The following is a 27,812-nucleotide window of genomic DNA, read 5'->3' as shown; positions in this document are numbered from 1 at the left end:
GATAGTACACGACATACTGCATAGCGACAGCCTCAGCCACCGAGACGAGGTCGTTCTGCCAGTCAGAAGATGAATAATATACGGGTACTACGGAGTACTTGGAGAGCGGTCGCTTTGGTGGATTGGGGTCCTGCGGTAGTTATAAGCTGGGGTCTGGATTATAGGCAGATGGATGGAGAGATAATAATAATACTATGTAAATAACAATACGAGACGAGCTCTAGGAGCAGCTGCAGATAGGTAACAATAGAAGAATCTCCATGGCCTTAAGAAACCATTCAACATAAACCGAACATGATACTCGAACACTCTCTCCGCCGGTCATTGATTATGCAAAGGCAAGATTCACCTCGGAATTTACAGAGATGTTCTGTGAGGAGTGATAAAAAAAAAGGGGGGGTTCCCACATCACATTTATATGGCACTCAGCAACATTAGGTGTCATTCAAAAGATAAGGTTATTCCTTCCCCTCTGCATAGAGCCATGGACAAAATGGGCGAAATAAGCGGGATATTTATTTGGCCTTGGCCAGACCAACAGTGCCCTTGCCCAAGTCGTAGACAGAGTAATAGCGTCTCAAGAATGAGTCACCAAGGATGGCAAGTGGACCAACAGGCTCAGGGAAGTCCATTCCCATGAAGCTGCTGATGCAGGTGCCGGAGACCTCCAAAGTGTAGTCGTGAGGTCCGATGGTGAAGTTGTGGCCGCTAAGGGTGAAAGTGACATCAGGGAGAGAATCCCGCTTGGCACAGTCAAGAGTGTATTGACCATTCCATGACTTTGTGGCGCCAATTTGGGTGTTGCTATGATCACGAGTTAGAGACTTTTAAGTGAAGCATAGAGGGTATACAAGACTTACATCATCTCAGCAAGAGTGGTTGGGAGGGCAATGAGGGAAGTACCGGTGTCGAGGATGATACCGGTGTTTTCCAGAGCAGCTGTATCCTTACCAAGGGAGATGGCGTCGAAATCAACCTCCCAGTAGGCCTTGCGGCGGAGTGGGATAGTGGTCATATCACCAGTGAAATGGTTGGTATCGGACCCTCCAAAAGTGACGACAGACTGATCACCATCCTTGTTGGTATCGCCCAAGTAGAAGCTGAACACGGGCTCATCAAGAAGACCCTGGTCGATCATGTTGTAGAACGGAGGAGGAATCCCGTTGACTGAGATACTGCTGAAACCCATACCCATGATGCCGTCGAAGCGGCCAAAGGCGAAAGCAAGGCCCGGCTCGCTGGTAGCTTCAGCGAAGAGCTGGTTCTTGATAGTCAAGTCACCAATCTTGACATTGTCCCGAGAGACAAAGCCCTCTAGGCTGCCAGATCCATAGCGGATGGCGAACTTGGTGCCGTTCCTGGAGTAGGTAGACGAGGCTGAAGAGTCATATGTGCTGTGCAAGAAGCAAGCGATGGACGAGCAGTCCTTGCCCGGAACCCAGAGATTGGAACTTCCGGTGTCTAGAACAACCTTAAAGGTCTGTGGGGGAGTTCCGATGGAGATCTCAGAGAAGTCTGCCCCAGCGGTTAGCACTCATTCACAGATGTGGCTGGCGTAGAAACCACCATATCACCTATCAAAAGAGAGGGAACAAAAACATACACTGAGCGTTGAGGAAGTTGTCGATGAGGACGTTGTGTCCAGACTCAGCTTCGATGGGAGTCTGCTCCTTGAACATCTGCTGCTCATGTTGTTCTGGGCGGATGCCCATGTACTTCTGGCCTAAAGACTTGATCTGGACGTCAATGTCGGCATGTTCCTACAAACGGTATCCATTAGCACCTGGAAAAACGAAAACATAGCTACTCCAAGCTCAGCAAGATCGAGAGGGTCGAAATGACTTACAAGTTGTTCCTTGAGGGAGACCTTCTTGAGCTTCAGGCTGTGCAGCTTAGCAGAGGTACAGCCCAGCAGGGTCGCACCCGCAAGCAAGAGAGAGCCCTTCATAGTAGCTCAGGAGAGAGGATAATGCTAGACAGTAGGCTCTTCGATGGTGATAAAGCTGCTCGACGGGCGGCGTTGATGAGATGCGATGCTGGAGAGAGAGCTGAGCTGATGGAGGTTGATGGTGAGGTTGGAGGTTGGAGGTTCCCCGGAAACCAGAGGAAGAAGAAAAGATGGGCGATGACGCTGCTCACGTGAGCGTTGCGCCGCCCAGGCTGCCGCCAATCACCACTATGACGTGGATCGCTGCCAGGCACGCTTTTTTTTTGTTAAGCTACAATCACGGGATAACGAAGATGGCTACAGATGGCTACATCAGGACGACAGGACGACAGGACATGGACGAGAACGCTTGGATTCAACTCTCTAATGGTACAGCATCATGGAAGCCAGCTACTCTGGCCTCAGTTTAGCGGTAGAAGTCGAACCTACACAGACGAAAAAAGAGGAGTTGTGTTAGCCTGGTTGGAATGGAAATAGGTGGAGCAAGAACAATACATACTTGTCAGAGTCCTGTCCTCCCTTGACCTGGCTGGAGTAAGCATCCTCAAGGTCGGACTGGATGATGTTGTATCTGTTCTTTCGCACAGCACGCAGACCAGCCTCCTGCATGATAGCTGCGATGACAGCCCCAGAGAGGGGGTCGTTGCGGACAATGAGCGAGTCGAGGTCGACCTCTGGCGACAGCGACATCTTGCCGGCAATAGTAGTGAAGATTAGGCGTCGTTCTCGTCGATCTCGCAGCGACGGGAACTCAATCTTACGGTCAAGACGACCAGGACGAAGCAGGGCAGGGTCAAGTGTGTCCGCTCGGTTGGTGGCCATGATGACCTTGACGTTGCTGGTTTGGTCGAACCCATCCATCTGATTGAGCAACTCGAGGAGGATACGCTGGACTTCTCTGTCTGCGCCTGTTTGGGCATCGAAACGTTTCGTGGCAATAGCGTCGATCTCGTCAATGAAGATGATAGCCGGCGAGTTTTCGCGGGCCATCCGGAAAACATCACGAACCATTCGAGGACCTTCACCTAGGTATTTCTGTACAAACTCGGATCCTACTACTCGGATAAAGTTGGCCGTTGTGCTGTTGGCTACTGCTTTGACCAACATTGTCTTTCCAGTACCCGGCGGACCATATAGCAGTACACCGCGAGGTGGATCAATACCTGTAAACACATTAGTACGAATACACCGATGAACCTGATAAATGGAGCATACCAATTTGCTTGTAAAGATCGAAATGCGTAAGCGGTAGCTCAACAGCCTCCCTGATCTCCTGCTTCTGCATGTCCAAACCTCCGACATCCGCATACGTTACATCTGGTTTCTCATTTGCTCCAAGCATGGCAATGGATGAGTCTGCCTCAGGAGGAAGAATGTCAACCAATGAGTTGGAGTGTCGGTGGAGAGCAACGGAGGAGGACGGCTTCAGCTTCTCGCGGTCGAGAGTTGAAAGAATACGGACGACATAATTGGAGCCTGTTGACGACTGGACGATACCGGTACTTCAAATAAAGGACGATGTTAACACCAGTTTCTTCTTCAGGGGGAAATAACAGCGAACGCACTTCTGATCAATAGCCTCCATGAACTGGCCAATAACCAAAGGCACACTTTGAATACGCTTAATCTCTTCCTGTGCCCGGACGAGCTCCCGCTTAAGACTCCTAAAAATGCAGTCAGTATTAAGTACGTCTTCTCACTCCACTATTTCCGCATGATGCCGCTAACCTCTGCTCATCCTTGATGTATTCTTCCTGTAGCTGTATATACCTGTCGGGCACAGTCAAAATGTCAGTCCCTTCCCCAAACATAGCCGCAGCCAGGCACTTGAGCCATACTCTAGGTGTCTCTGATATCGCTTCAAGATGGAATATCCGTCTTCGTCATCGTTTGTCGAGCCCTCTAGCGGGTCGATATCTGGAATCGCATCGTTGAGGGTGGATTTTGGTAGTGAGGGAGCCCCGAGAGGCGTATCAACGAGGACACCGGCCATGTTAAGAAGCCCAGAAGAAAGGTGTAATATGTATGTAGATAGAAGATATATGTAAGCGTCGTTGTCTCGAGCGTAGCTCTCCTGCTGTAAGTTGTTTTCTGGCTCTGCTTCTGTCTGCTTCTTCTGCTTCTGCTCGTCTTGCTGTTCGCGCCTCCGAAGCTCCAACTCAACTTTGGATGCCAAGAATCACGTGATGACTTTTCCGTTTCCCTAACCAGCCATCTATCAACAAACAGGTTCAAGTTGAATGTAAGATACAATGAGCTTCTATGAATATGCCTACATGTCGAAGAGCTATTATATAGCCGCTACAGCTTACGTATGGTAATGCATATGCTTTTGACATGAAGGCCAGTGAACTTAATTTACTGCGTCAACCTCCAAAAGCTGCGTTTTTTGCTTCTTTAGAGGCTCTGCAATGGAAATATCTGCCACCAGATATTATATATCTGATACTCATTGTGTTGAATTGAGCCGTGGATCAAGTCGAAAGCGTTTTTTCTATGCGCTTTGACACTCCGAAGTCAATACATCTGTCCGAAGCAACGATAGGCTGGCAGTGCACCCTCTTGAGTTTCGACACAGGAGTAGCTTTCTCAAGATCTATCAGAAAACCCAGAGCTACCTCGTTTTCCCAGAATCCTAAAACCGAATGCATATTGACAGATGTTGAGGTGACTTTTGAAAGCCACTGCCATTGCTAGAGACTCTTGAGCTCAATACAGTGCAAAATTTGATACTCTTATCCTTCACTACCATAACCCTGAAGCCCTAACCTATACTATTTCTTAGCCTGAGTACTATAAAATTCCGGCTCTACTATCAGTCGAATAACTATCACATATTGTGGTTAACAGGCTTTCTGGATCTCTAGATTCATTGCATCCGAAGTTACAAGAGATAACAAGAGAAAAGAAACACAGACCACAGAAGATGGTTTTCATATTAATTTATGCTTGTATACCACCCGTATACCAGAGATATATATTATTGCTACCTGCATACTCCCTATACATGCAATGGGGGACTATCGCTCAAGCAAGAGACCTGTGCACGTCCATCACCGCTGCTGAAAATACACAGGTATGGTTTAAGGGGATATGAAAGTTCATATATGCTAATGCAATACCTATTTCCCGCGGATTTCATAGCTACACCTCTCTTCCAATTAGCAGCATTTGAGCGGTATGACGATAATTTATCCACTTGAACGAATAGATACACGTTGGGGGTGTATTCATTGTCTATAATGAAGACCACACGGCTTGATCACTGCTGGTCACTGCAGTTACTGCTCTGCCTCGCCTTTTACACCCTATGGTTATCCTGGTCTGATGGAAATTCATCCAGAGTCTGCTAAGAAATAACTTGATCATGAACAAGACTTAGCGGCGGTGACTAGAACGGACGGATGACAAACCAAAGCCGATCTCCACGAATACTGCTTTGACTTCCTTGCCGAGGTGATTGGACGAATTAAGCCTGACCATCGAGAAGACAAATTTTGCAATGATAACTACTATCAAAAGAAAGCCTTTGCCTTAGAAAACGACAAAATAAGCACTTACAAGTACGACAAGCAGGCTCGACGAGGATATGCAGGGAAGATCTTCAAACGTACAATCTACATAGTCGCTTTCCTTTAGTTCTGTCCAACCACCTGCAGCCTCGGCCCCTAAAACATCAAATCCTTCTCGACGGCCAACAAAGAGAAGCCCTGACTTACCGGTTCAGGAAGGAATAGGGGCTGTTATTCATGACTAATCAACCATAAACCGTTAGCCAATCAGACGAGAGCATCAAGTCTCGGCGGACAAGGAATCCCCCTCGTGGCTCTTTTTTTTTATTTTTTTTTTCTCGTTATGCGATTCTGCGGCTCAAAAGGGCCGACTCAGAGCAACGAGGAAGTTCGGCTTTTGCAGCCATGAAAGAGGCGCTGATGCTGACGGGACGCTTTGGATCACGATTATCTTCGTCGTCTGCTGCACTGCCTGTCGCCCACGAGAACCACCGCGCATGTCAAGTGGGCTGTCTCTCAGATCCTCCCCTTCGGCCGCATGATCGATGTCGGAAGCTAGTTGCTTGTCCATATCAAGCTCTGGTTCGTCGCCAGAACATGGCCACCACCACAGCCGGCGGCTGAGGCCTCAGGTAAAAAATCTTAGGAGCGTCGCCTTCACACCAGGAGGGAAAACCACAATAAAAAAAATATGATTGTTAATAATACGAGCAACGAAATTACTCTCGTCTCGGGAAATGGGGAGAAGAATACGGAGTTGAGTTCCACGCTCTTGACTTAGCGGGGGGCTTTCTCGCCGCACAGCCGAAGAAGCTCCCGGCACTTCGGGGTACCTGTGGGGGAGCGGCGACAGTCATTATTTCTGGGGATGATAGAGTACACTGCGGCACATCGTCATCCAGCCCCTCTGACAAGGATGACCTCCAAGGCCGGGGCGAGGACGAGGACGCCCTTTGTTGGACATGGAGAACCAGGCCAAACCCCCACACGCCCTTTGGCTGCCTTGAAAGAAAAGCACACGAGAGGATTAAGGGCGGATTCTGGACCACACAGCATTTAACTCCGACGGGTGGCTACTGACGGTCCCGCTGGCTGGCTTTTCGCGTGTGGAGTACCCTGCTCTATAGCACCACACGAGCTATCTAGTATAGGTGATCACACGGCCAACATGTCTTCTGAGCGGAGAGGAGGTAGGGATGGCTCTGCTGTCAGGCTCTACCGCTGTTGCATCGGGCTGCCAGCCCCAATCATCGCGGAGCAAGGGAGGCTAGAGGAAGCAAGAGAGAGCCTTCGAGAGGGCAGACATGACAAGACCTCCCAAGCGGTGATAAACTCAGGCCGGGGGGGTTTCCATGGAAAGGCCGTCCAAGGTTTGTCCCGCTTGTAAATTTTTCGACATTCAGACCGTACATACTTATATATGCCGAGGATTCCCACCTTCTCGTTGCAGAAGTGGTTCTGCTCCTCTCCCTCTTCTTTTTCTCCCTCGTCTATCTATGCGAGGTAGGGGATTCTTCACAGTAACATCTTCATCATGGCACCAGCAGCAATGAATCTGCTCTGCACAGGCCTCTACCTGCTCTCCTCTTTTGCTCAGGTATCGGATGCGGCCCCATGGCTCTTTTCACGGAGTGTTCCGGCATCTTATCGCGACGGCCGCCTGGGTGCCGTTGCGAGCGAAAACTCCATGTGCAGTGAATACGGTGCCGACATGTTGAAGATAGGCGGCAATGCTGCAGACGCCGTATGTATCCATCGACTACTCTTTTTTTCTTGCTTTTTTACCTTATCCCACTTTGCAAGACGATTGAGGTTTGCGTACCTGCAGCTAACGGTCGGTTTACCTTCCAAATAGATGGTTGCGACAGTGTTCTGCGTTGGTGTTACTTGTAAGTTGCCAGTTGGGTTCCCAATAATCCGTTAGATCCATTGGCTGACATGCAAGCGTCTATTCAGCAATGTATCACAGCGGCATTGGCGGCGGTGGCTTTGTGCTTATCCGCACGCCAAATGGTACCTATGAGTTTGTCGACTTTAGAGAGACGGCCCCTGCCGCGGCATTCCAGGACATGTTCAAAAACAACACTAGCGGCTCGACATCCGGCGGACTTGCAAGGTATGAGCTCCTGTGATCAATTTCATCTCGTTAGTTATATGGATCTAATTTGTCTCCAATGTGTAGTGGCGTTCCCGGTGAAGTCCGTGGCTTAGAGTACCTCCATAAGAACTATGGAAAACTACCCTGGAAAACCGTCATGGAACCCGCCATTCGCACCGCCCGGGATGGCTTCCGCGTAACTGAAGACCTGTCCCGCATTATGTTACACTCTACAAAGAATGGGAACTTCCTTGCCGAAAACGCTGCATGGGCCCTTGACTTTGCACCACAAGGAACCCTTCTCAAGGTTGGTGATATCATCACTCGCAGACGCTACGGTGACACCCTGGATAAGATTGCCAGATATGGCGCCGATGCCTTTTACACTGGGCCAATGGCACAAGCCATGGTCAATGCGCTCCGGGCTGCCAACGGCACCATGACTCTCGAGGATCTGAAGAATTACACCGTGGTCTCAAGACCAATTGCTCAGATTGAATACCGTGGCATGACAGTCACTAGTACGACGGCCCCATCCAGTGGAGCTGTTCTCCTCAGCATCTTGAAGCTGCTTAATGGGTACAAGAGCTTCTTCCGTGCAGATCCAGAGCCACTTAGTACTCATAGAATGGACGAGGCCATCCGATTTGGATACGGACAGGTATGATGCATTTTATACTGAACTATGGACTGTTAGTTCATCAGCTAACATGACCGCTAGAGAACCGAACTGGGCGACCCTCTTTTCTTCTCTAACTTGACTGATTATCAGAAGAAGATGATATCTGAGGAGGTTGCTAACAGGAACCGCATGAACATCTCCGACGGGTATACTCAAGACATAGCCGTATATGACCCCAAAGGTCTTGAGAGCTTGAATACGTATGTCAAGAAAGCTTGCCTCTCAAATGTTCATCATACTGACATGTGCGTTGTAGTCCCGGAACCTCCCACATCTCAACTGCCGACCGCTCTGGTATGGCTGTCAGTTTGACAACTACCATTAACCTTTACTTCGGTAGCCGTGTCATTGTCCCCGAGACCGGCATCATCATGAACAACGAGATGGATGACTTCTCTGTCCCTGGACACAGCAACTCCTTCGGATACAAGCCCTCGCCATCGAACTTCATTCGTCCCGGCAAGCGGCCACTCTCTTCCATCTGTCCTACCATCATCACCCGCCCAGATGGTTCCCTATACTTCGTCAGCGGTGCAGCAGGAGGCTCCCAAATTATCACCGGCACGCTCCAAAGTGTCATCAACGTCATGGACAGAAAAATGAACGTTCGCCAGGCCCTAAAGGCTCCTCGGCTACACGACCAACTCGTCCCCAATGTCGCCCTGATGGAAGATGAATTTGATAAGAAGACCGTGGACTTTATGATTTCACGAAAACATAACGTCACTAGAGAAAAGTCGGAAAGCACCGTGGAGTCTATCATGAGGCTGAAGAACGGTGTTTTCGAAGCCTCAGGCGAGCCACGACTGGCTAACTCCGGCGGAGTTGCTGTTTGATTTTAGGGTGGAATATATAGAAAACAAGTGCATTGTTTTTGTTAGAGGGTATATGTGGATATTAAAGGGCAACGAGATATATTTACGATTTCACGGCTCGGGTTTGCCTGTCTAGTTAAGAAGCACCTGCAACTAGAAAGCTAGATCTTAACTAGAATTATTTATTTTCTATTCTCCGATATCTTGTTCCAATTTCTTGAATCGCTTCAAATGATACTGGTTTGGAATGGAAGCTCTCAGGAAGCGAGGATCCTTTGATCAAGCTCAGTCAGTGTAGCCTTAAAGGAACCTAGCGACCAGATGAGTCATCAAAAAGCACGTGATGACTAAATTACTAATACATCCCACAGAGCCTCAAAGCAAAAATAAAATTTATTTGAACCTTCCAACCACTCACAACGTAGCAAAGAGCTGTTTACTCATGAAGGCAATCTCGCAGGACCAATGCTCTACAAAGTAGAGAGGTATAAGAAGCAGATTCTCAAATGGAATATTTTCGTTTTCATGTCGTCGTTACCTGATAATTCCAGGTTAACTGCTTCTATTCTTCAAAATACTGGAAAAAAAATACGAAAAGTAAACAGATACCCACAATGCTTTCTAGGATCAAAGTGTTCAAGCAGCTTCTTTGCAGCGGGTACTTTGAAAATCAATTCTACAATGTCAAATTTCCATAGAGCAATATTAGCCTGGATTAGCTCAACACTCTCGAATTCGCCTCGGGCTATGAATTCATCACCCCCACACCGATGGTCGATGGGAATGTCGTCATTCTGCTCGCCCCTATGTTCCATAGAAGGCGTTCTACTGATATCATAAATAACCGGCCCTCCCATGGCCGCTGCTTTATGTCAGTACACAGGGAATCCTTCTTTTTACCTCAATTATCACGGATTGAGTGAGTGACACCATTAGAATTTCAATTGTTTACGTGAAGAGAAGATGCTGCTCCATTACATTTTGGTGGCCCTCTGGGCTACTGTCACCTACGCCAAAAGCTTTTCTGAGGACATCTCAGAGATGCCGGAACTCTCAGAGATGTCTTCGTTTTTAAACCAAACGCCCGAAGCGAAAGATGTGCTAGACCAGCAGAAAAACGTCACTCTACTTGCTCTCGAGAACGACGCCTTCCGCAATTTTGTGGGACAAGGCCAGGGCAATGATAACCAGTCATCATCGAATTCTAGTCTCCTAAGGGGAATTTTTAGCTACCAGTTAGTGAAAGGACTGCATAACTCTGAACAGATCACCACCACGCCACAGTTTTCGCCCACGGAATTGAACGATGCGGGTTTTAGCAATGTTAGTTCCGGCCAGATCGTCCAGCTTGTTGAAAAAGATGGAAAGGACTACGCAATCTCTGGATTGAACGACAATTCTACTATCATCAAACCGGTAAGGAATTCACGAGAGCTTCTTGTGAGTACATTGCAAACATTTTATCTAATTACTGGTTATAGGGTGTCGACGTTGAAAATGGCGTTATTCATGTCATTGACCGCCCACTGACACTCCCTCAGAGCGTTACAGCAACACTCCAGGCTGCAAATCTCACTAGCTTCCAGGGGGCTTTGCAGCGTGGCAATGCTCTCTCCAACGCTAATGATCCAAAAGACATCACCGTCTTTGCTCCGAGGAACTTGGGATTCCAGCGTATTGGCACCGTGTTCGAGAACATTTCTACTGAAGACCTTGGGAGAATTGCCAACTATCATATCGTGAAGGGCAAGGTGCTCTATTCCCCAGACTTGACTGACGGAGATCACCCAACATACGCCGATAAAGACTTGCATATTTCCACGGTTGATGGAAGAAGCTATGTCAACTCCGCTAGAATTGAATCTACCAATCTCCTTGTTAACAATGGAGTTATCCATGTCATTTCAGAGTAAGCCTATTCATCGCTTTTTGACTGAACAATTCGTCACTAGTTCCAAGCAAATCAAGATACTAATTTCCAATTTTAGTGTTCTCAATCCCAACAATGACACTGCTAAGCCAGTTCCAAATGCTGACCCACCACCACCGGCATTTGAAAACGCAAACCCCGTCAGCACTGACCCGTTGACGGATGGAATTCCTTCTCCAACCTCTGTGATACCACTACCAGGTATAACAAATGGCGGTGAGGGTAGTGGTGGTGGTGAATCGACCGCACCCCCAAGTTCAACAGCTACAGTAACAGAGACACAAAGCGGAGGTGGTGGCGGTGGTGGCGGCGGTGCAGGGGGCGGTCCAGGCCCGACTGCAACAAACACCCCTCAGCCAGGCGCTGCAGCAACAGAACGAGCTAAAGCGGGATTAGCTGCTGCGGTTGGATTAGGCGTTGTGTTGATCAATGCTTAGATTCATTGCGAGCGAATTGCTTCTTTTCGATATGAACCCGAATAGTATCTAATAGTGTTCCACATCAAAGGCATGCGCAGTGATGTATCGATGTTCTTAATTTCTAATGTGTGTAATTTCTGTTAGCAAAAATAATACCCGGTAGTTCATTGATTTTTATAATTGATATTCTATTCAAGGCGATCCATTGGATATTCATGGTATTATTAGCTCTCTGGGCAGCTGAGCTGCATCACGTGTATAACTAACTCTAACTTCACCTACCTAACATATTTTCCACGATACAATGTACTTCATTTCACCGACTTCAATCGCTCCCCCTGTTACAAGTACGTAAGCTTATGGCAAAGGGTCAGAAGACATCACCGTACTTCAAAAGGAAACGCCCTGACATAGCATCATGCATCCCATTCCCTCCGACGTCCGCCGTCTTATTTGGACTAATTCAGGAGAAGCTTGCCCATGAACCATTTCGACTTCTCATTGCTACCATATTTTTGAATCGAACCAGGGGAGAAGTGGCAGTACCAGTGATATGCAGTGTTTTTGAACATTATCCTACCATTGAATCTTTGGCTAATGCCAACTTCGACGAACTGGTCCTATTGATTCAACGACTAGGGCTTCAAAATTCTCGAGCTAGAAAATGCATTGCTCTCGCTAAAGCGTGGATAGCAAATGCTCCTGAGTGCGGGAAGCGGTACAGAAAACTTCATTACCCTAATAAATCTGATGGCTTGGACATTGAGTGTGGCGAGACTGTGACTGACGATGATCCCCGTGTTGCCTGGGAGGTTGGTCACTTACCGGGTATCGGACCTTACGCTATAGACAGTTGGAGGATATTCTGTCGAGATAGATTGCGTGGTTTAGCCACCGACTGGAACGGCGCAGATGCGTTTGAAGGATTCTCACCCGAATGGAAATCAGTACTCCCTAAAGATAAAGAACTCTGCGCATATTTGGCTTGGATGTGGCTCAAGGATGGCTGGATCTGGGACCCTCAAACAGGAACAAAGGTTGCCGCTAGTAGGCGGATACTTTGGGCAGTTAAAAACGGTGGATTAGTCCTACAGAAATCTAGCGGGAAATGGATTTTGGATCTCACTGCAGTTAAGGAGACGTCCCTATCTATCGACGTTGAAATAGGAAAGTTTGTCAATGCCATTTAGAGAAACAATATCACCATGATCTATATTATCATCTCCGGGCCTTTTTTTTTTTTTTTTTTTTTTTTTTTTTTTTTTTTTTTTTTAGATATTATCAAGCTCTTTTGTGATTAGTGATAATTCGTGCTGTATTTGAATCGAACATAGGAATAGAAGGATGTGATGAATTTTAGCTATTTACCAGCTAGGAGCTAAAGAATGGATGATAGCTTGTTTATGAATGTTCAAAGATTCGCCCCTTCATCACAAGTAACCAGAAATAAAAAGATTAAAAGCCGTGAACAGTTAATATTTGCTCACTGGGACATGCGAAAAGTCAGTAGTTTTTTGAGGAAAACCTCAATGTCCATGCCTCGATAATATGGGTTGAACTTGGCTAGCCTAATGTTTGTGATACTATGTTTGAAATTTTAGGCCTGCTGTATCAACAGTGCGGTAACTCGGAATATCTAGAGTTGAGCTGCTTATGCTCAAGGGTTTCTGCGATGAATTGATTCCCTTATTTCCCGTCATGGTGGTCATCATCGTCATCATCATCGTGGTCATCGTGATGGTCTCCATGACCTCTGCACTTGAGGCATCTCTTTCTGTGGTGGTCATCATGATCATCATCGTGGTCGTCGTGGTCATGATCATCATGGTCATGATCTTTATGTCCCCTAGTTTTGATGCTCCTATGATGATGGTGATCATCATCGTCGTCATCGTCGTGACCGTCATCGTGATCATCGTCGTCCCAGTGTCCTCCATGGCCTCTTGCTTTGATGCTCTTGTGGTGATGGCCATCGTCATCATCATCGTCATCATCGTGACTATCGTGGTCGTCATGGTCCCTATGGCCTCTGGCCTTCATACCTTTACCATGGTGGTCATGGTCGTGATCATCGTCGTGGTCATGGTCATCATCATGGTCATCGTCATGGTCATCGTCATGGTCTTTGTGGCCTCGTGCCTTCACTTTTTTCCAGTGATCATGGTCGTCATGGTCATCATCGCCATGGTGATGGTCATCGTCGTCATCATCATAGTCGTCGTCGTCCTTGTCATTGTCATCGTCTTTACCATGGCTAGCCATCGCGGGTACCCCTCGAGGGACCATAAGATCCAACTCTGCAATGATCCTTTTGCCTAAGAGATCCCAGTATGTAGCCTTTTCAACCTCGGCCTTTGGAGATAACTTGTCCACGGACAACCTATAATTGTAAGTATAGTACGTGAAGTTCAACAACAATCTGAATTGTTTAATATACATACTGATCCACAGGGGCCGCGGCTGCGGACGCAACTAGTAACGCTACCGCGATGGTTCCAGCGAACATATGCATGGTCGTGAGTTGAAAAGAATATAAAGAGACAAATGTTATCCGTATATTGATCCGAATAGATTGTTGGATGAAGTCTTTAGGAGTGGCTCGTAGAAGACGGGAGAAGGAATAAGGCTGGGTGCGATGCCTGTGTCCTTTATATGGTGTAGAGAACCTTGGGCAAGTTCTTGTCCTTGCAAGAATAATATGGGTTCACTAATTCAGAATAGCAGCTATAACATAAGTTACACGTAAAATTCCCGCTTTTGAAACCGTCACTAAAATGATAACGGTTCTGAAACTCCAAGGGCATCTTTTGATCTATGTGCTGTAGGAACATGGACGGAGTGACAAAGATGCATCTCCAACTGGGAGGAAAGAAATGAAGGCATATTTCTTGTGGGGTTGGACAGCTTACGACGCAGCGGAATCTCCCTTCTTTCGTCGAGTCCAACGAGTACCTCAAGCACTATACCTCCGGCGTGGAATGTTCTCTAGCCAGCCATGGGTATCCGTGGAAACAAGTTGTGTAGTAATTTATTACACCATAGTTAGGTTGTGAAGCCGTTTATGGTCTATGTACATCGGAGGGTGCGAACTGATGTTGGACCCGAGTGCAGGCCAAGCGTTTGATATGCCAGTTAATGTAGGCGTTTGTATATTGTATTGCTCCAAAACTTGATTTTTGTAATAAAACAAACAAAACTCAACGGCATCTGTAGATAAAGGAGAGCTCAGTTGTTTGCTTCGTAAACGGTGGCTTGTCGATTCAACAATAACAGCCCATAAGATCGTATATTATGATGCCATGCTGTTCGTGAGGATGCGGGTTTACCCGACGGGATAGATATAATGGCCTACGGAATCACCGTGACGGGATAAGACCTGGGTATAGTTTTCATCTTATCATTTTTTCAGAATGCACTTTACTGATATCGATATTAAGGATGACGACCTCTAAGTGTGCAACGAAGGGAATTTGGTTTGTTCTTCGGCCAGATGGAGTTAGCGTTAAAGTCTAAACGGAATTTGTATTTCTCCGGTTTCCGTACAGGCTGCCCTAAGCTCAATCAGGTGACCCACTGGGGCACGATGACTAATCAGCCTCGATCGCGGCATCGATGTCGGGGCTTTGACTGACGAGAAGGCTAAGGATTTGATACCGGGGCATATGCACTTCACGCCGGTCCAGACTACTGTAGTCATTCGGTAGACCCAGCGGTTTCTTTTTGAGATTTCAATCGCTGGAATTTTTGGGTTTTCTTATGGCGATATATAGAGATGGGGTACTCCGTATCATCACAAGGATAGACAAGTCGGGTTTATATCCTTTTATATTACCAGATAGGAAACTCCGTCTCTCATGTACATGCGCTGTCTGCCACAGAGGATAGTGTCACTTGTATACGCATATTTAAGGCAGAGTATATCGAGCCTTGTCATGACGCTCATTGACTTTGAAGGATTGAGGCTGCGTATACCCAAGCGAAAACATGATATCTCGGGCCGCATGCCGTCGAGTCTCTTGCATATTGATCACTATATTCACAATCAGGGTTCTGCAAAAAGAGTGGAGTTGAGTGGTCTACTTTCCATCTATCTGCCCAGGTGATGGCTTCATGGTATCATTTATGTAGTGTCCATGTATATAACTCATGTTTCCAGCCTGCATGCTTCAGCAGCCTTGAGCAGCTTTATAACTCAAGGGGGCTCCCGTATGTTATCCCGTCCGTATGAACGCCGTGCATCCTAGTAGATAGTAATACCCAAGAGCAGTTGAAAGGGGGGACATTCTATAATAGCACAAAGCGCGAGCCATGACGGGCGCTGGGAATATTGGTCGCTTGCATAAAAAAGATGTCATCGTAAGTGCAACCCTGATTCCACAAGGACTGTAGGAAGCACATTGTACTGACGTGGGGGTTACTGTCAATGAAGATCTCAACAGCGACTCTTTTTGTTGTTTGCTGGATAGCTGCTATTGCGCGAGCATACATTCGACTTCGGGTTCAGAAGCAGTTTTCATGGGACGATTTATTTCTCGCCATCGCGTTCTGCTGTCTATCAATAGCGCTGGCTGTCTTCTATGTTATCGCAATTGACAAAATGTACCTCACACTGGCAGTTCAGTACGGTGAGACTTCTGGAATAACGCTTCCGCCAAATATTATACAGATAACATTCGACTATCAGAAATGGATACAAGTAACGACAGTTATGCTCTGGCTTGCCGTGATGTCAGTGAAGTTTAGCTTCTTGGCTCTATTCAAAAACCTGGTTAAGGGAATTTTGCCGTTGAGCAGGTATTGGTGGGTAGTGACCATTCTGAATATTGGCGTTCTGGGATATGGGTCTGTGGTTACGCATATTTCCTGTCCATATTATTATACACTCAAAAATGGTGAGTAAAAAAGCAGTTTAACAATTCCAGAATCACCGATTGTGCTAATCTTTGCTCTAGCTATATGTTTGACCCCGTCTGGCCAGAGACGAGTGTCGGCGTTTCTTTTCATACACCTAGCATTGGACCTGTTGGGCGACGTTTTGAGTAAGAAATAATCCGACTTGAAAATTACAGAACGTTGTTAACAGAAAGTTTATGGTGTCGTTAGTTCTCTTTATACCAGTCCGCTTGATCTGGACGGTGCGGGTGAGACGGATGCAAAAGCTAGGCCTGAGTTTATCACTCTGCCTCACGATACTAATGAGTATTGTGACCATCATCCGGGGAGCGGGAGTTTACTACAAGGGACTCGTCGATACCAACTGGGAGACATATTGGGTAATAATATGTGCAGAGATTGGTATTTGCCTTGCTGCAGCCACATGTTTCCGCTCATTTTTCATTGCACGAAAAGAGTACAGAGCCATATCAGTACAAAAGCATTCCAGGTACCGATGGGAAGATCGCTGGTACTGCATGGGCAGCGACCTATTCAAACGACGAGTTGTCGCTGATGAAATTCCGAGGAGCCTGAGCCGGCAGGCAACTAGGCTGCCACAATTGAAGGTTAAAACAACCACATCGCAACCAACAGGGATAACCGCGCTACCTCGTCTTCCTAGTCCTCATTTTTCACCCATCTCGGAGCTTATGACTTCTCCACAAAGCAGTGTATTTATCCTTGACTAGCAAAAGGGATTCTCTTATACAAACGCAATTATAGGCAGGCTCTGCTATCTCACATCAAGCAAGCCACTAGTTAACCCAAGGCTAAAGGAACAACAACAACAGGAGAGTGCAATGAAGCATAATAGGAAGAAAAGTATAGATGTAGAAAAAAGAATCAAGGGGAAAAAAAATAAAGGTCATACCAGGATTCGAACCAGGGTTATCGGAACTTCCAGTGACTAATCAGAATCCGATGTGATAACCGCTACACTATACGACCTTAGCTGGTGTGAGGCCGGGGCCATGTGACCTTTCAAGCGCTGCTAGCGCTAACACTAGCACATCACGTGCAAACGGCGCTTACAATGAACCACGGATCGGGAAGTTCTTGACTTCAAACTCTTTGATATCTAGATTGCAGAGAAGTAAACAGGACGAAGTCGACGAGCAGCCGGTCAGACAGCAGAGAAAAAAGCAGAGTTGAGGTTGGGAAGACGGTAGCGGCTTGCTGGAGCGACGTCCCCACTGGCGGCGCAGGTTACACTCAGCCACACTTCTGCTCGTCAACGGAGGATCTTTTTTGCAGAGTGCTTAAAGTACGACAAAGTTCAACGGCCCCCAGAAGAATATTATTACTCCTTGTCTGTACTCCAACTACTTACACACACAAGCTGAACAGCTTCGAAAACGATCGAGAACCAAATACCGTCGTTTCGTCTTCCTGCAGACTCTCACGCTGTGCAGCTATTCGCCTGTTGCTGCCCGACGGGCCAAGGCATTTGGCAAGGGATACCTCAACCCCATCGAACGTTGCCTTGCTTTTCATGTTGCGATCCATGAGTTGCGCTATCACCAAAAAGCACCTCAATAGAGCCCCCTGATGCCTTACGGGATCGCTTCCGATCGGTCGTCCGTGACTAAGATCCACGCACTTCCGACCCTTTCGTAGTGGCGCGTCATTCACCAGGCTGCTGGGCAACAATTTTGCTTCCCTGGTACCACCTCCATATACGCTGCTTGCTGCTGTCGGCTGGATTACCTCTTTCTCACTAGCCGCCATGCCCTCTAAGTCTCGGGAACATCATCGACCGCGAGATCGAGGCTCAGACGATCAAAGCAGCGAAGCAACCGAAGGAACTGCCAAACCATCCCACTCGTCGCGGAGTCGAGAAAAAGACAAAGACCGTCACAGTCGGACCACCCATACTTCCTCCTATAGTTCGAGCAAAAGGACTAGGCCTAGATCTGATAAGGATAGGTTGAAGGACGAAGTTGGCCGCTCACCAAATTCGCCTACCTCTAACTTCAAGATCAAGAAACGCCCGTCAACCGCCCTCATGTCCGAAACAAACGAGTCGAAGGTGTCCACTCCTTACCCGAGCTTCTCGAAGGCACACAGCAAGGAGGCTGTGGGAAGTCGGGATAATTTAGGCATACGGCTTAACATATTGACACCCGAACCAACAGACCTAACGTCTGCGGAAGCTAAAAAGGACGAACAAAAGCCTAGCTCTACGACCGAAGACAAGACCCAGAGCAAAAGACACAGTCAAAGCACTCGACCTCCTAGCCCTCCTCTCACAAATGATGACACAGAGCTACCCCGGCGGAAAAGCACACTCTCTAATGATGGGCGCCGGTCAGAGGAGAAGGAAACTCCGATCAAGTCTTCAGGAGAGGCAAAGAAGCATAGATCTTCAAGGAGCCATTCTACCAGGTCTTCCGCGGGCATCTATAAGAAGCTAAGTGACCAGACGTTGAAAACCAGTACGAGGACCCGATCTAGCACCCCAACCAAATTGAAAATTTTTGAGGCTCTTCAGTTTTCTCACAGATCCTCTCCCACTTCAGCGCACCGAAAGTCCAAGTCGTCCTTGAATCGAAAGTCAGCATCACCCGCCGAAGTTGAATCCGATAACGAGATAATAGATGAAACAGTAGACTCAGATGCTACCTCGATCGCGCCAGTACAAGTGAAGACGACAGAACAGCTGCCCAAGCTTCGAAACCGCCCTCGCGCATCAAGGCCTCCATCACACGCTTCTCCCTCTCCACGCCCTGATGTACTGACGCAAGAAACGTTAAGAGACCCGTCTGCTGCCTCTCCACCTCCGCCTCCACCTCCACCTCCACCTCCCCCAGAAATACCGCTCTCAAGACCTAGGGTTGACTACCTGCTCCAAAATGGCGGACTGCCCTACCATGTACCACGAAACTTCCTTGGAGCAGGAGAATCAGCTAATATGCCTCAACATCTTTTCGAGCCTGCCAACACAGGAATGAAGCTATTCGAACCATTTTCCAGACTGTTGAGTGATTATAGCCGAGTGATAGAGAAGAACGGGTCGCTGGCGGTAGCGACGGGGTATAGGTCGGTTGCCAGACGGCTATTAGACCGCCTGGAGTCTGTCTTCGCTCGAGATATTTCGTCGGAGTCTTGCGAGTGCCCGATGTGTTGTGGTAGGGAAGAAAATGAAGCACAACCAGGGGTTAGCTGGGGCGAGGTCCTTGAACTGGTTTCGGGCCGAGGCGAATTGCCGGCCTGGCCACCCTTCCGGATGCAACCAGAGCTTGATCCGGCGACCATTGAAAGCACACAAGAGCACATACCAATGCAGAAGCTTGATATTGACGTACCTGAGGAATATCGGGACCATTATATTAGACAATCGAGGAAAACAAAACAGGCTGTGGACAAATGGCTATCTCGGCAGCCTGACCAGCCCGCTGAGCCTCCAGGAGAAGTTGACGATGAGACACTAACGTTTGCTATTTTAACTTACCTGGATCCAGAACAAAGAGCACCCTTTGCAAGCCTACTTGAGTTTCCGCTGGGCCCGGCAGTGCCCAAGAAGGAGACGCCAAAGCCTCCGGACAGGCCACCTTGCCTGGTACTAGGGGCTGTGGCAATCTACCGTCTCTATAGGCTGCAGAGCTTACCTCGCGACCCTGAGACGGCCTTGTACATGGTGAAGCACCCCGACTTGCACAATGTTTTGGCAACGTTAGCCGCCATCAGCGACGATGAGTGGGACATCCTCATCTCAGGCCGTTTTGACGGGTTCCTGAGAAGTGGAGCGGAGGACAACTCTGTGCCAACCTCAGTAACAGAGCCTCCATTCGATCCCCACTCCAACCTTCCAAGGAATGGCAATCAGACTATGCGTTCAGCCAGCCAGCCGCGTGCCGGAGCTTCCATTACTACTGCAGCGGCTGGATCGTATGGTGCCCCTATTTCTATTGACGAAGAAACAGAAATCGCCGCGTTAGCGGAAGTCGAAAGGGACATCTTCCTTGGCATGGAGGCGCTTGAAGACGCCTTTGAGATTTTGCATGGAAAGGCGGAAATGGTCCGTCGAGCACTGCGTGAGCGCGGTGCCGGCCTTACGGCCGCTAGTCAAGCTCGCAGAGGCTGTAGATCGAATATTCAGATACTTGCAGGCACCCCCGTTCCAATGGGGACACCAGCTGAATTCGAGAGCGGTACGGACGAAGACGTTGATGATGGAGCTTCAATTGCTCCCTCGGAATCGGCGAGCAATATCAGTTCCAATCGGAGACGAAGGCCCAAGCGCCGAACGGAACGAAGGACACCTGCGCCTGTCGAGGAAGAGCCTGATGAATACAACGAACATGTCGTTCCAATACGCCCAGGGAAATGATCGGTTTTTTTTTTTTTTTTTTTTTTTTTTTTCAAACACTTACCATCTCCTACCAGCTCTTCACTCCTAGATTGCTGTTTGATAGATTTCTCCTTTCAGCCCTGAATCTGACCTCTGTTAGCCGACCCGCATCTCTCGTGTCTTGGTTATTCGATGGCGCCGGAGCTAGGCTATTATCTCTCAACTCTTCAATCAACCAAATACCCGACTAGGCACTGATTTACGGCCTGGTTCTCTTCTCTTGTTGCGCTCCTTTCCGTGACATGGTCCGCCATAGCTAAATCAGATCAGATCCCTTTGTACCCTTCCACTCGCCCTTGATCTTCTTCCTCCCCCTTTCCAAGTTATCCTCTTCTTACTCTTTCCTCCGTGATTTCTGACCAGTTCCGAAGATGCTCATATGACTTCTTTCCTCAATCGCCACGTATTCCCCCGAGCCTTTGGTTTATATGCATTTTGGTCTTGACACAAAAGATACAATTTACATCGTCCTTTCTTCTACCCTTAGAGATGTTTCTTCATTCCCCTCACGACGTAACGTCTGCCTTTTGATTTCTTCTCAATTGCATAGCATCGTTAGTTATCTTGTAGCAGTTAGTTTCTCTTTGCTTCTGGCTTCCAGAGCCCTTAGTATAGTGCTAATCTGGGGATTGAATTAGCCTTGATCAAATTTAACCTAGCCAGTGCTTCATATCCAAAAAAACTCGCCTCGCTTCTGGGTTGTCACGGATCTACGGTTTAATGTCAATTACTCGCAGGCCATTTTCTGGTGGCTTGTAGCTTCGTGCTACTGATCCTGGTCAGTGGTATTCTTATTTGTCCAGTCGAAATACTCTATATATATATATATATATATATATATTAACTACACCCCCCTTTTTTTTTTCGCTTGATAGCATCGAGTCACAAATAGCCTCATGTACATTAATAATGTGCTATAAGAAATTTGAACCTGGGGATACCTACCAGCTATTAAATATTACCCGGTCTCTAGGTTAGCCCGGCCTCCGAGGCCTGGGAGAGCGACATGGAGTGTGACGGCAAGCAGCGTTGGCTGCCAGAGGCGAGCGTCGATGCCCCTGAAAGGCGCGATCCTACGTGTCAAGACAGCGAGGACAGCGTCACATCTAGATGATACGAGCCGTGATCAGACATCCTCAGACATCCTATTGGGGCCTCACGGTGTACGCAATCCTGACGACGCCGAGGTGATTGTCCCTCCACCTAGCAGCAAGGGTAGAGGCTGATCTCGTAGCTAGCTACTCTCTTCCGTCCGCTGCCCAGCTATCAACAACCAACGCACAACTACGTCGATTAGATCATTTGACTGCTAAGTAACTCGCCAGCTATCGTATCTGCGGCGCCTGCAGCCCTGGCCGCTCTGCTAACCATAGCGCAGGGACAAGTATTTGTTGCCTCTCTGACGCGAGGAGAGGCATGGCATCGCACAGCCGCCACCAAATAGCAGAGCTGACTACTTGATTCTCTCGATGTCCTATTCTTCTATCCCCGGCACGTCGATAGTCGCAGCCGGGTACTCCGTAGAAGATAGGGGGCGTTGCATCTCTCGGCTCATGGCTGGTATAATAATGATAGGTATATTCTCCGGACGGAGAGGTGGAAGCGTTCTCTCCAGTTACGGGCGTCACTAACTAGCATCAGCAGCTTTGTCGAAGCCAGTGACAGATCAGTGACAGCTCGATGATCAGTTACTCTGCGAGAATTGCCCTGGATCTACAAAAATGGTGTAAACCCGAATGCGGTCTGCCGCGCCTGGTGGAGACGTTTTAGATATTTTCCTCCCGTCCGCCGGAAGAGCAAAAATAGACTCCGTTTCCTGTCTCATCCTGCTTGTCAGCAGAAGCAGGACAGGCATCATGGGATGAAAGGCGGTTGAACAGCTTTTGGCGCATGCGTCTATGTGCTGGACATCTGCTCCTCCACAGCTAGTTACTCGACCGCCATTTTTGCTGGGAGACGGCTTTGGCCGGCAGACATGAAGCCAGTCGCGCCTTGTCTCCCGTCGGTGTCAAACGCAGAGGAGGCAACATCTCCGAAGGGGGGAAAAACAAACAACCGACAAGCCCCCAACGGTCTGGTGGAAGAGCGAAGAAAAGAGAAAGGGGCAAAAAAGAAAAGAAACAGAGAACAAGGTCCATTTCCTTCCCCTTGCGATATCGACGGTTCGCGAGTTTAGGTTTTGATATATTTTTAGGGGGCTTCTAGAAGCTCATGCCCCCGGGGTAGTAATTTCGTTAAGGCGCCTGGCATCTACAGAGTATGTTTTTGTGGCTGAAGGGAGGGTCACAGTCGGCTAGGCCAATTGGCTGGCCAAATGACATGCAATATGGGAAGACCGCTATATCAGATCGGAAAACGGACCCTCCATCACCTTTGTCCGGGAAAGTGAAGCGCATCCACTGTACGTCCTCGTATGACACCAGCTAGATCGGTGTCACAACCCTGCTAGAGGCAAATCTCTAACTACCATTGCCCCGGATATGATTATCTTCCAGTTAACCAGGTTAAGCATAGATACGGTAATTGTTGTGGAGAGCGTATCCATCCTCTGGGTCTCTGTGACTGATTATCCCAAGAGTGAAAGGCCAATCTTAGAAGAGAGAGCAAGTCCCATCGATGCTGCAGGCATACTTATATATCCCCATATATCCACTTCCAAATATGTCAAGCCTCCCAAGATCTTTTCTACTTCCTTTCCCCCAATATATCCGTGTTCTTTCCTATCTTCCAGTTCAATAAGGAGCCAGCCCTTGCCCAATGGACGTCCTTTCGATTTTTGATATACCTACGCATTGAACCCTTATTACTCGTTTACCGGTCCCCCGTTCCAGCTGGGAACATTCATCCCATATAAATCTAAAAAAAATCTTACATACTCTTTGACGGGACGAGTGAGCGCGAGACCATCATGCCTATAGGTGTCTCGCTCCTCCGGCATGCCCTCAAACTCCATTCCAGAGCCATACAAGAGACTACCAGTCTCGAGGTAAGGGGAAATATCACACTAGATGTATCCCCGTTGCCAGACGACTTCCGGAAGGGAACCATCATGGTGGTGGTGGCATCATTAGTCGCTGTCGTTGCGGTTCTAGGGTTATTGGGCCTCCTCACACATCGGCTTCTATTCTGGCATAAACATGACGGGTCCTATCTTGGGCATAATCAGTTTGTTGTTCTCATCTACAACCTGCTGCTGGCGGATCTCCATGTTGCCCTTGGGTTTCTCATTTCAGCCCATTGGATACAGAGTGATGGTCTGTTTGCTAGCTCCCCTTTTTGCTTCATCCAAGGATGGCTGCTGCAGTTAGGTGACCCGTCAAGTGGATTATTCGTCGTCGCAATCGCAGTCCATACATTTGCAACAGTCGTTGCTGGGAGAAAACTATCATACAGGCTGACTGTAAGCTGTATCATTGGGCTTTGGTGCTTCTGTCTTCTCCTTGTCTTGATCCCAACTATCAGACATGGAAGGCGCACATACGTTCCATCTGGAGCATGGGTATGAACCCTTTCCTACCCTGCTTCACTCGTCTACGACAATTCTTCTTGCTTGTTATCACGGTTATGATGCTAACAGAATTTCATAGTGTTGGATTGATGACGACTTCGAAGCCGAACGATTTTGGGCCCATTACCTCTGGGTCTTATTCTCGGAATTTGGCTCTATCATGCTTTACGCCATCCTGTTCTTCTATCTTCGGCGAAAAATGAAAGCGTCGGCTGCGCTAGCCCGTGGGCAGAGGGAGAATTTTGGCAGACTCAGTCGGGTCACAGGCTATATGGTTCTCTACCCCCTCGCATATCTTCTCCTCTCCCTCCCCATTGCCGCAGCCCGAATGGCAAGCATGCAAGGAAATAATCCCTCGCTCACCTACCTTTGTGCTGCTGCTGCTATTATCGCTAGTTCTGGCACCGTCGACGTTATCATGTATACATTGACTCGCAAAGCACTGCTACTTGACTCTGAGTTATCTCGGCCGTCTGAAAAGGGAGGCTCCGGCTCGAATGGCCGTCATAGCCAGATAACGTCTACCGTCCCGGATTCTCGGAAACCCAAGGGATACGAGCTCAAGAAGTTGAACAAGAACAATGGGAAGGGTCCAGCCTTTTTTGCCGATCAATCAACAGACGACATCATTGACCAGCTTGAGAAGGGTGGTTTTGGTAAAGTGTACCAACAGACCACGATTGAAATTACCCATGAGCCTGCTGGATTAGACAATAATGGACCACCTTCCTCCTCGACTTCTATTGATCAAGCTGTGATTGCCAGGGGTCCCTCTCCCCAACCGGGTCAACCATGGGGAGGCGAGTGGAAATGATTTCATACGTCTTGCAGCAAATGCTTTTTTGTGGCCATACGTTTCGAATTTATTTTTTCTATCTCTCTACCTCTCTCTCTTTTTGGGAGCAGGCCTTCTGAGCAGGGGAAGGGATAACGACTCATCACCAGGACTCAACCAGTTTCTTTCACCTTTATTTCTTTGTTAATCGATAGGTGATTCTCTCACTTCCTGGCATCCTTGGTTCGATTCTTATCACTGGGGAAACACTGGGTTCTTTACTGACCCGCATCTTTTTTTTTTTTTTTTTTTCCATATATTTACTCACTGGGAGTTTGTTACGTTTATGCCCTGCACCAGCCCCTTTTTTTTCGTGTTTTATAAGGCAAGATACCCACTTCAAACGACAGTGATATTTAGAATGCACCTACATATTAATGTAATTCATCTCCTTTCTTCACATGTATGTATAGATGCATGTATATACCTACCTTGTAATAATTACGTTGATCCTGCAAATGTGTGGCTTGAAAGATACTGTTCTCTATCCAAGCTGCGCCTGGCCATTACTTTCACCGCTCTGCGAATACTAAGCAAAATGCATTTTTGTGCGTACATGCATTTAGTACTCATTTCTCGATTCCTGGTATGATCTCCTAGCATATCGTAATAAGCTGGCTTCCAGATAGCTACTCAAAGGTAGGCATTCGCGCAATTCTAATTGTATTGCGGTGTTACGAACTAGAGCTGATGGTGAAGGTTATATACACAAGTTATAATACAACATTACGCACCAAACCCGAGATTAAAGTACTTGAGAGATAAACCGTAACCCCCAGTAATTAACAAATAACGACCGATCGAACGAGTATTTAAAAAACCACTGGAAACGTCATGTGGGGATATACGGAGGTACTGCACCGTCACTCCTGCTTTTTATAAAGACGTGGCTGATGCACGCAAAGTCGCAAACAGATGAGAACCCATAACTTTCTACTCGTCATATTGTTCGTCACCATCGCCATCATCACCTTTTAGCATCATGGCAGCACCGCCTCCTCTACCACCTTTAACACCATCCTTGCGGATCGGAATTTTTATTCCCTGAATAGCAAAACATTTGCTCAACGGTGTGCTCTCAATGACACCGGGAAACTTCTTTGCCGAGAAGACTTGCAGAACATCTGAATAGACAGACGCAAGAACTGGAGCTGAGCCGTGGTTAAGGACTGGGGTACTGCTTGAAGTATTTCCAGAGCGACTGAGAGCTTGTTGGGGAGTTCCCACGTTGACAAAGTTCATTTTCAATCTAATGACTGGGTTAGCGGCTACTTGGAGAAAAGATGGTAGAGTCATATGAATAGAACATACCGGAACATTCCCTCAGTACGAACACTGAGGTCCTGCAGGATGAACCATATTCCAAGCTTTCCGGCTGGATCAGAAAGTTTGAAAGCGCTCGCGCTCAGGCTTCCAATTAAATTGCGAGTAAACATGCCGACAGGTGCAGGAGGTAAATGGTGTACAACCGGCTGCTGTGATTGAGATGTGTAGTATCCTTGATTGACATGAGGATAGTAACTCTGGGCAGGACCAGACTGAGGAGCAGGATATGGCATCCCTGCCTGCGCTGCATAGCTCTGGGTTGGGTAGTAGGAGTAAGTGGTCGGTGGTGGCTGGTTATACATGCTTTGGTGTTGATAGGAGGAATAGGCCTGGCCCGTTGGGGCCATGTTCTGGGCTGGTGGTGGGAAAGAAGACGATGTTGCAGTTGAGATGGAAGGTGAGGTCGCAGAATGTCTAACAAGATTGACTTCACGATCACCCTCTGCATTCCAAAGATCAACGGTAAGAACAAAGAACGTTGTATCAATTTCACTGTCACCAACTGGTCAGTAAATGTAGAAGGAAGGCGACCGTACTTGAATGCTAGATTGCAACATACTCTGCTTCTACTTCTTGTTTTGTGGTGGCATCTCTAACAATGAGACGAACACAGGGTGGAGGAGTGATGGGACGGCGATCCTGAGAGTTGTTAGCGGTGCTACTGAGATAATACGTGAACAGCAGGGGACACGGCATACCTTGTCGCCGAACCCGCACATACGCGCGCGTATAGGTTGCTGCACGACCTCAAGGACATATTCAAAGCCATCGAGGGTGAGAGAGGTATGCTCAGGCTCCGGATGCGGCTGCCATACAGGAGGAAGAGTTATTGGTGCCTGTGCCTGAGATGGAGGCTGTAGCTGAGGCTGGATCTGGATTTGGGAGAGGGTATGCGAATGGGGCTGTGGATGCTGGTGCTGCGGATGCTGCTGCTGCTGCTGCTGCTGCTGCTGCTGATGCTGGTGTTGTGGATGGGGAAGAGGGTGAGCCTGGCCTGGGGCAGGAGCTGGAGCTCCTGGGCCCGGCATATATGGCTGGCTCAGAAGGTTGTCCATAACCACAGAACACGAAACACGAGACGGGAACGCCCAAAGAACAATGGCGGGGCGACTGAGCTGTGGCGGTGGAGGACACAGCGGTGGACGAGCTCCCAGCGGGCTCTTATTCAAAAATATTCTAAAATACAGGGGCTGCGGTTCAAGTATACGTACGGGATACACGCGATGCTGGGCAGGCGGACGAGGTTCTCGCGAGTGGGAGGCGGAAAGAAGAGCAGAGCGAGGCTTTTTTCAAGGGTTTCGGGCGGCGCTGATAACTTAAGCGTTGGAGCCAAGCTTTTCCTGATGTCATCACGGACCCACTCTTTAGAGTTAGCGTGGTCATCTGATTCACCCCACTGTCCGTGCTTCTATTTAATCACGTGATAGCGATATAGTCCAACCTGCGGCTGATC

At 48.0% G+C, this 27,812-nt stretch overlaps 11 protein-coding genes and 1 non-coding gene across 18 annotated transcripts; 5 read left to right on the top strand and 7 right to left on the bottom strand.

The window, feature by feature from the left end:
• Positions 1-9: 9 nt before the first annotated feature.
• On the bottom strand, positions 10-2,149 carry TERG_06704. 3 transcript variants are annotated; one of them, XM_003232664.2, is made up of 4 exons: positions 1,847-2,149; positions 1,604-1,760; positions 861-1,515; positions 10-804 (listed from the first exon to the last, which is right to left on the bottom strand). In XM_003232664.2, exons 1-4 carry the CDS (start codon positions 1,946-1,948, stop codon positions 516-518), a joined length of 1,203 nt encoding a protein of 400 aa, XP_003232712.1. In that variant the 5' UTR covers positions 1,949-2,149; the 3' UTR covers positions 10-515. The 3 variants fall into 3 exon arrangements, with proteins under 3 accessions (XP_003232712.1, XP_047607016.1, XP_047607017.1); XM_047750265.1 differs by having other exon boundaries at positions 1,604-2,149; XM_047750266.1 differs by having other exon boundaries at positions 10-1,515.
• A 13-nt stretch (positions 2,150-2,162) lies between these two features.
• On the bottom strand, positions 2,163-6,288 carry TERG_06703 (uncharacterized protein). Of its 4 annotated transcripts, XM_003232663.2 has the most exons (6): positions 3,787-6,288; positions 3,677-3,718; positions 3,514-3,612; positions 3,164-3,450; positions 2,448-3,111; positions 2,301-2,373 (listed from the first exon to the last, which is right to left on the bottom strand). In XM_003232663.2, the coding sequence occupies exons 1-6, from the start codon at positions 3,939-3,941 to the stop codon at positions 2,355-2,357; spliced, it is 1,266 nt and encodes a 421-aa protein (XP_003232711.1). In that variant the 5' UTR covers positions 3,942-6,288; the 3' UTR covers positions 2,301-2,354. The 4 variants fall into 4 exon arrangements, with proteins under 4 accessions (XP_047604653.1, XP_003232711.1, XP_047607014.1 ...); XM_047748666.1 differs by having other exon boundaries at positions 2,163-3,111; XM_047750263.1 differs by having other exon boundaries at positions 3,677-6,288.
• Positions 6,289-6,994: 706 nt separating this feature from the next.
• TERG_06701 (gamma-glutamyltransferase) lies at positions 6,995-8,552 on the top strand (the record flags this gene model as incomplete). Its single annotated transcript, XM_047748665.1, has 5 exons — positions 6,995-7,204; positions 7,316-7,349; positions 7,417-7,576; positions 7,643-8,219; positions 8,280-8,552. The coding sequence occupies 5 exons, from the start codon at positions 6,995-6,997 to the stop codon at positions 8,550-8,552; spliced, it is 1,254 nt and encodes a 417-aa protein (XP_047604652.1).
• Positions 8,553-8,568: 16 nt separating this feature from the next.
• On the bottom strand, positions 8,569-9,003 carry TERG_12438 (uncharacterized protein; the record flags this gene model as incomplete). Its single annotated transcript, XM_047751396.1, has 1 exon — positions 8,569-9,003. The coding sequence occupies one exon, from the start codon at positions 9,001-9,003 to the stop codon at positions 8,569-8,571; it is 435 nt and encodes a 144-aa protein (XP_047607013.1).
• A 522-nt stretch (positions 9,004-9,525) lies between these two features.
• Positions 9,526-9,912, bottom strand: TERG_12437 (uncharacterized protein; the record flags this gene model as incomplete). Its single annotated transcript, XM_047751395.1, has 2 exons — positions 9,526-9,593; positions 9,669-9,912. 2 exons carry the CDS (start codon positions 9,910-9,912, stop codon positions 9,526-9,528), a joined length of 312 nt encoding a protein of 103 aa, XP_047607012.1.
• A 106-nt stretch (positions 9,913-10,018) lies between these two features.
• On the top strand, positions 10,019-11,422 carry TERG_06700 (uncharacterized protein; the record flags this gene model as incomplete). Its single annotated transcript, XM_003232660.1, has 3 exons — positions 10,019-10,471; positions 10,537-10,964; positions 11,044-11,422. The coding sequence occupies 3 exons, from the start codon at positions 10,019-10,021 to the stop codon at positions 11,420-11,422; spliced, it is 1,260 nt and encodes a 419-aa protein (XP_003232708.1).
• A 341-nt stretch (positions 11,423-11,763) lies between these two features.
• Positions 11,764-12,594, top strand: TERG_06699 (uncharacterized protein; the record flags this gene model as incomplete). The annotated part of the gene is made up of 1 exon (XM_003232659.1): positions 11,764-12,594. The coding sequence occupies one exon, from the start codon at positions 11,764-11,766 to the stop codon at positions 12,592-12,594; it is 831 nt and encodes a 276-aa protein (XP_003232707.1).
• Positions 12,595-12,677: 83 nt separating this feature from the next.
• On the bottom strand, positions 12,678-15,036 carry TERG_06698 (uncharacterized protein). Its single transcript, XM_047748664.1, has one exon. The coding sequence runs from the start codon at positions 13,841-13,843 to the stop codon at positions 13,091-13,093; it is 753 nt and encodes a 250-aa protein (XP_047604651.1). The 5' UTR covers positions 13,844-15,036; the 3' UTR covers positions 12,678-13,090.
• A 2,165-nt stretch (positions 15,037-17,201) lies between these two features.
• On the bottom strand, positions 17,202-17,287 carry TERG_10560. Its single transcript has one exon. It is a non-coding gene; the product is annotated as a tRNA-Gln (tRNA).
• A 778-nt stretch (positions 17,288-18,065) lies between these two features.
• On the top strand, positions 18,066-20,669 carry TERG_06695 (uncharacterized protein; the record flags this gene model as incomplete). The annotated part of the gene is made up of 1 exon (XM_003232656.1): positions 18,066-20,669. The coding sequence occupies one exon, from the start codon at positions 18,066-18,068 to the stop codon at positions 20,667-20,669; it is 2,604 nt and encodes an 867-aa protein (XP_003232704.1).
• Positions 20,670-23,598: 2,929 nt separating this feature from the next.
• On the top strand, positions 23,599-25,012 carry TERG_06693 (uncharacterized protein; the record flags this gene model as incomplete). The annotated part of the gene is made up of 2 exons (XM_003232654.1): positions 23,599-24,189; positions 24,278-25,012. 2 exons carry the CDS (start codon positions 23,599-23,601, stop codon positions 25,010-25,012), a joined length of 1,326 nt encoding a protein of 441 aa, XP_003232702.1.
• TERG_06692 (uncharacterized protein) lies at positions 23,720-27,616 on the bottom strand (the record flags this gene model as incomplete). Of its 2 annotated transcripts, XM_003232653.2 has the most annotated exons (4): positions 27,058-27,616; positions 26,919-26,998; positions 26,345-26,851; positions 23,720-26,282 (listed from the first exon to the last, which is right to left on the bottom strand). In XM_003232653.2, exons 1-4 carry the CDS (start codon positions 27,412-27,414, stop codon positions 25,967-25,969), a joined length of 1,260 nt encoding a protein of 419 aa, XP_003232701.1. In that variant the 5' UTR covers positions 27,415-27,616. The 2 variants fall into 2 exon arrangements, with proteins under 2 accessions (XP_003232701.1, XP_047607011.1); XM_047750262.1 differs by having other exon boundaries at positions 25,967-26,282; positions 26,919-27,616.
• Between the last annotated feature and the right edge of the window lie 196 nt (positions 27,617-27,812).

This window comes from Trichophyton rubrum (genome assembly GCF_000151425.1).
Source record: "Trichophyton rubrum CBS 118892 genomic scaffold supercont2.8, whole genome shotgun sequence".
Classification (NCBI taxonomy): Eukaryota; Fungi; Ascomycota; class Eurotiomycetes; order Onygenales; family Arthrodermataceae; genus Trichophyton; species Trichophyton rubrum.
This window is presented reverse-complemented; position numbering and strand designations above follow the sequence as displayed.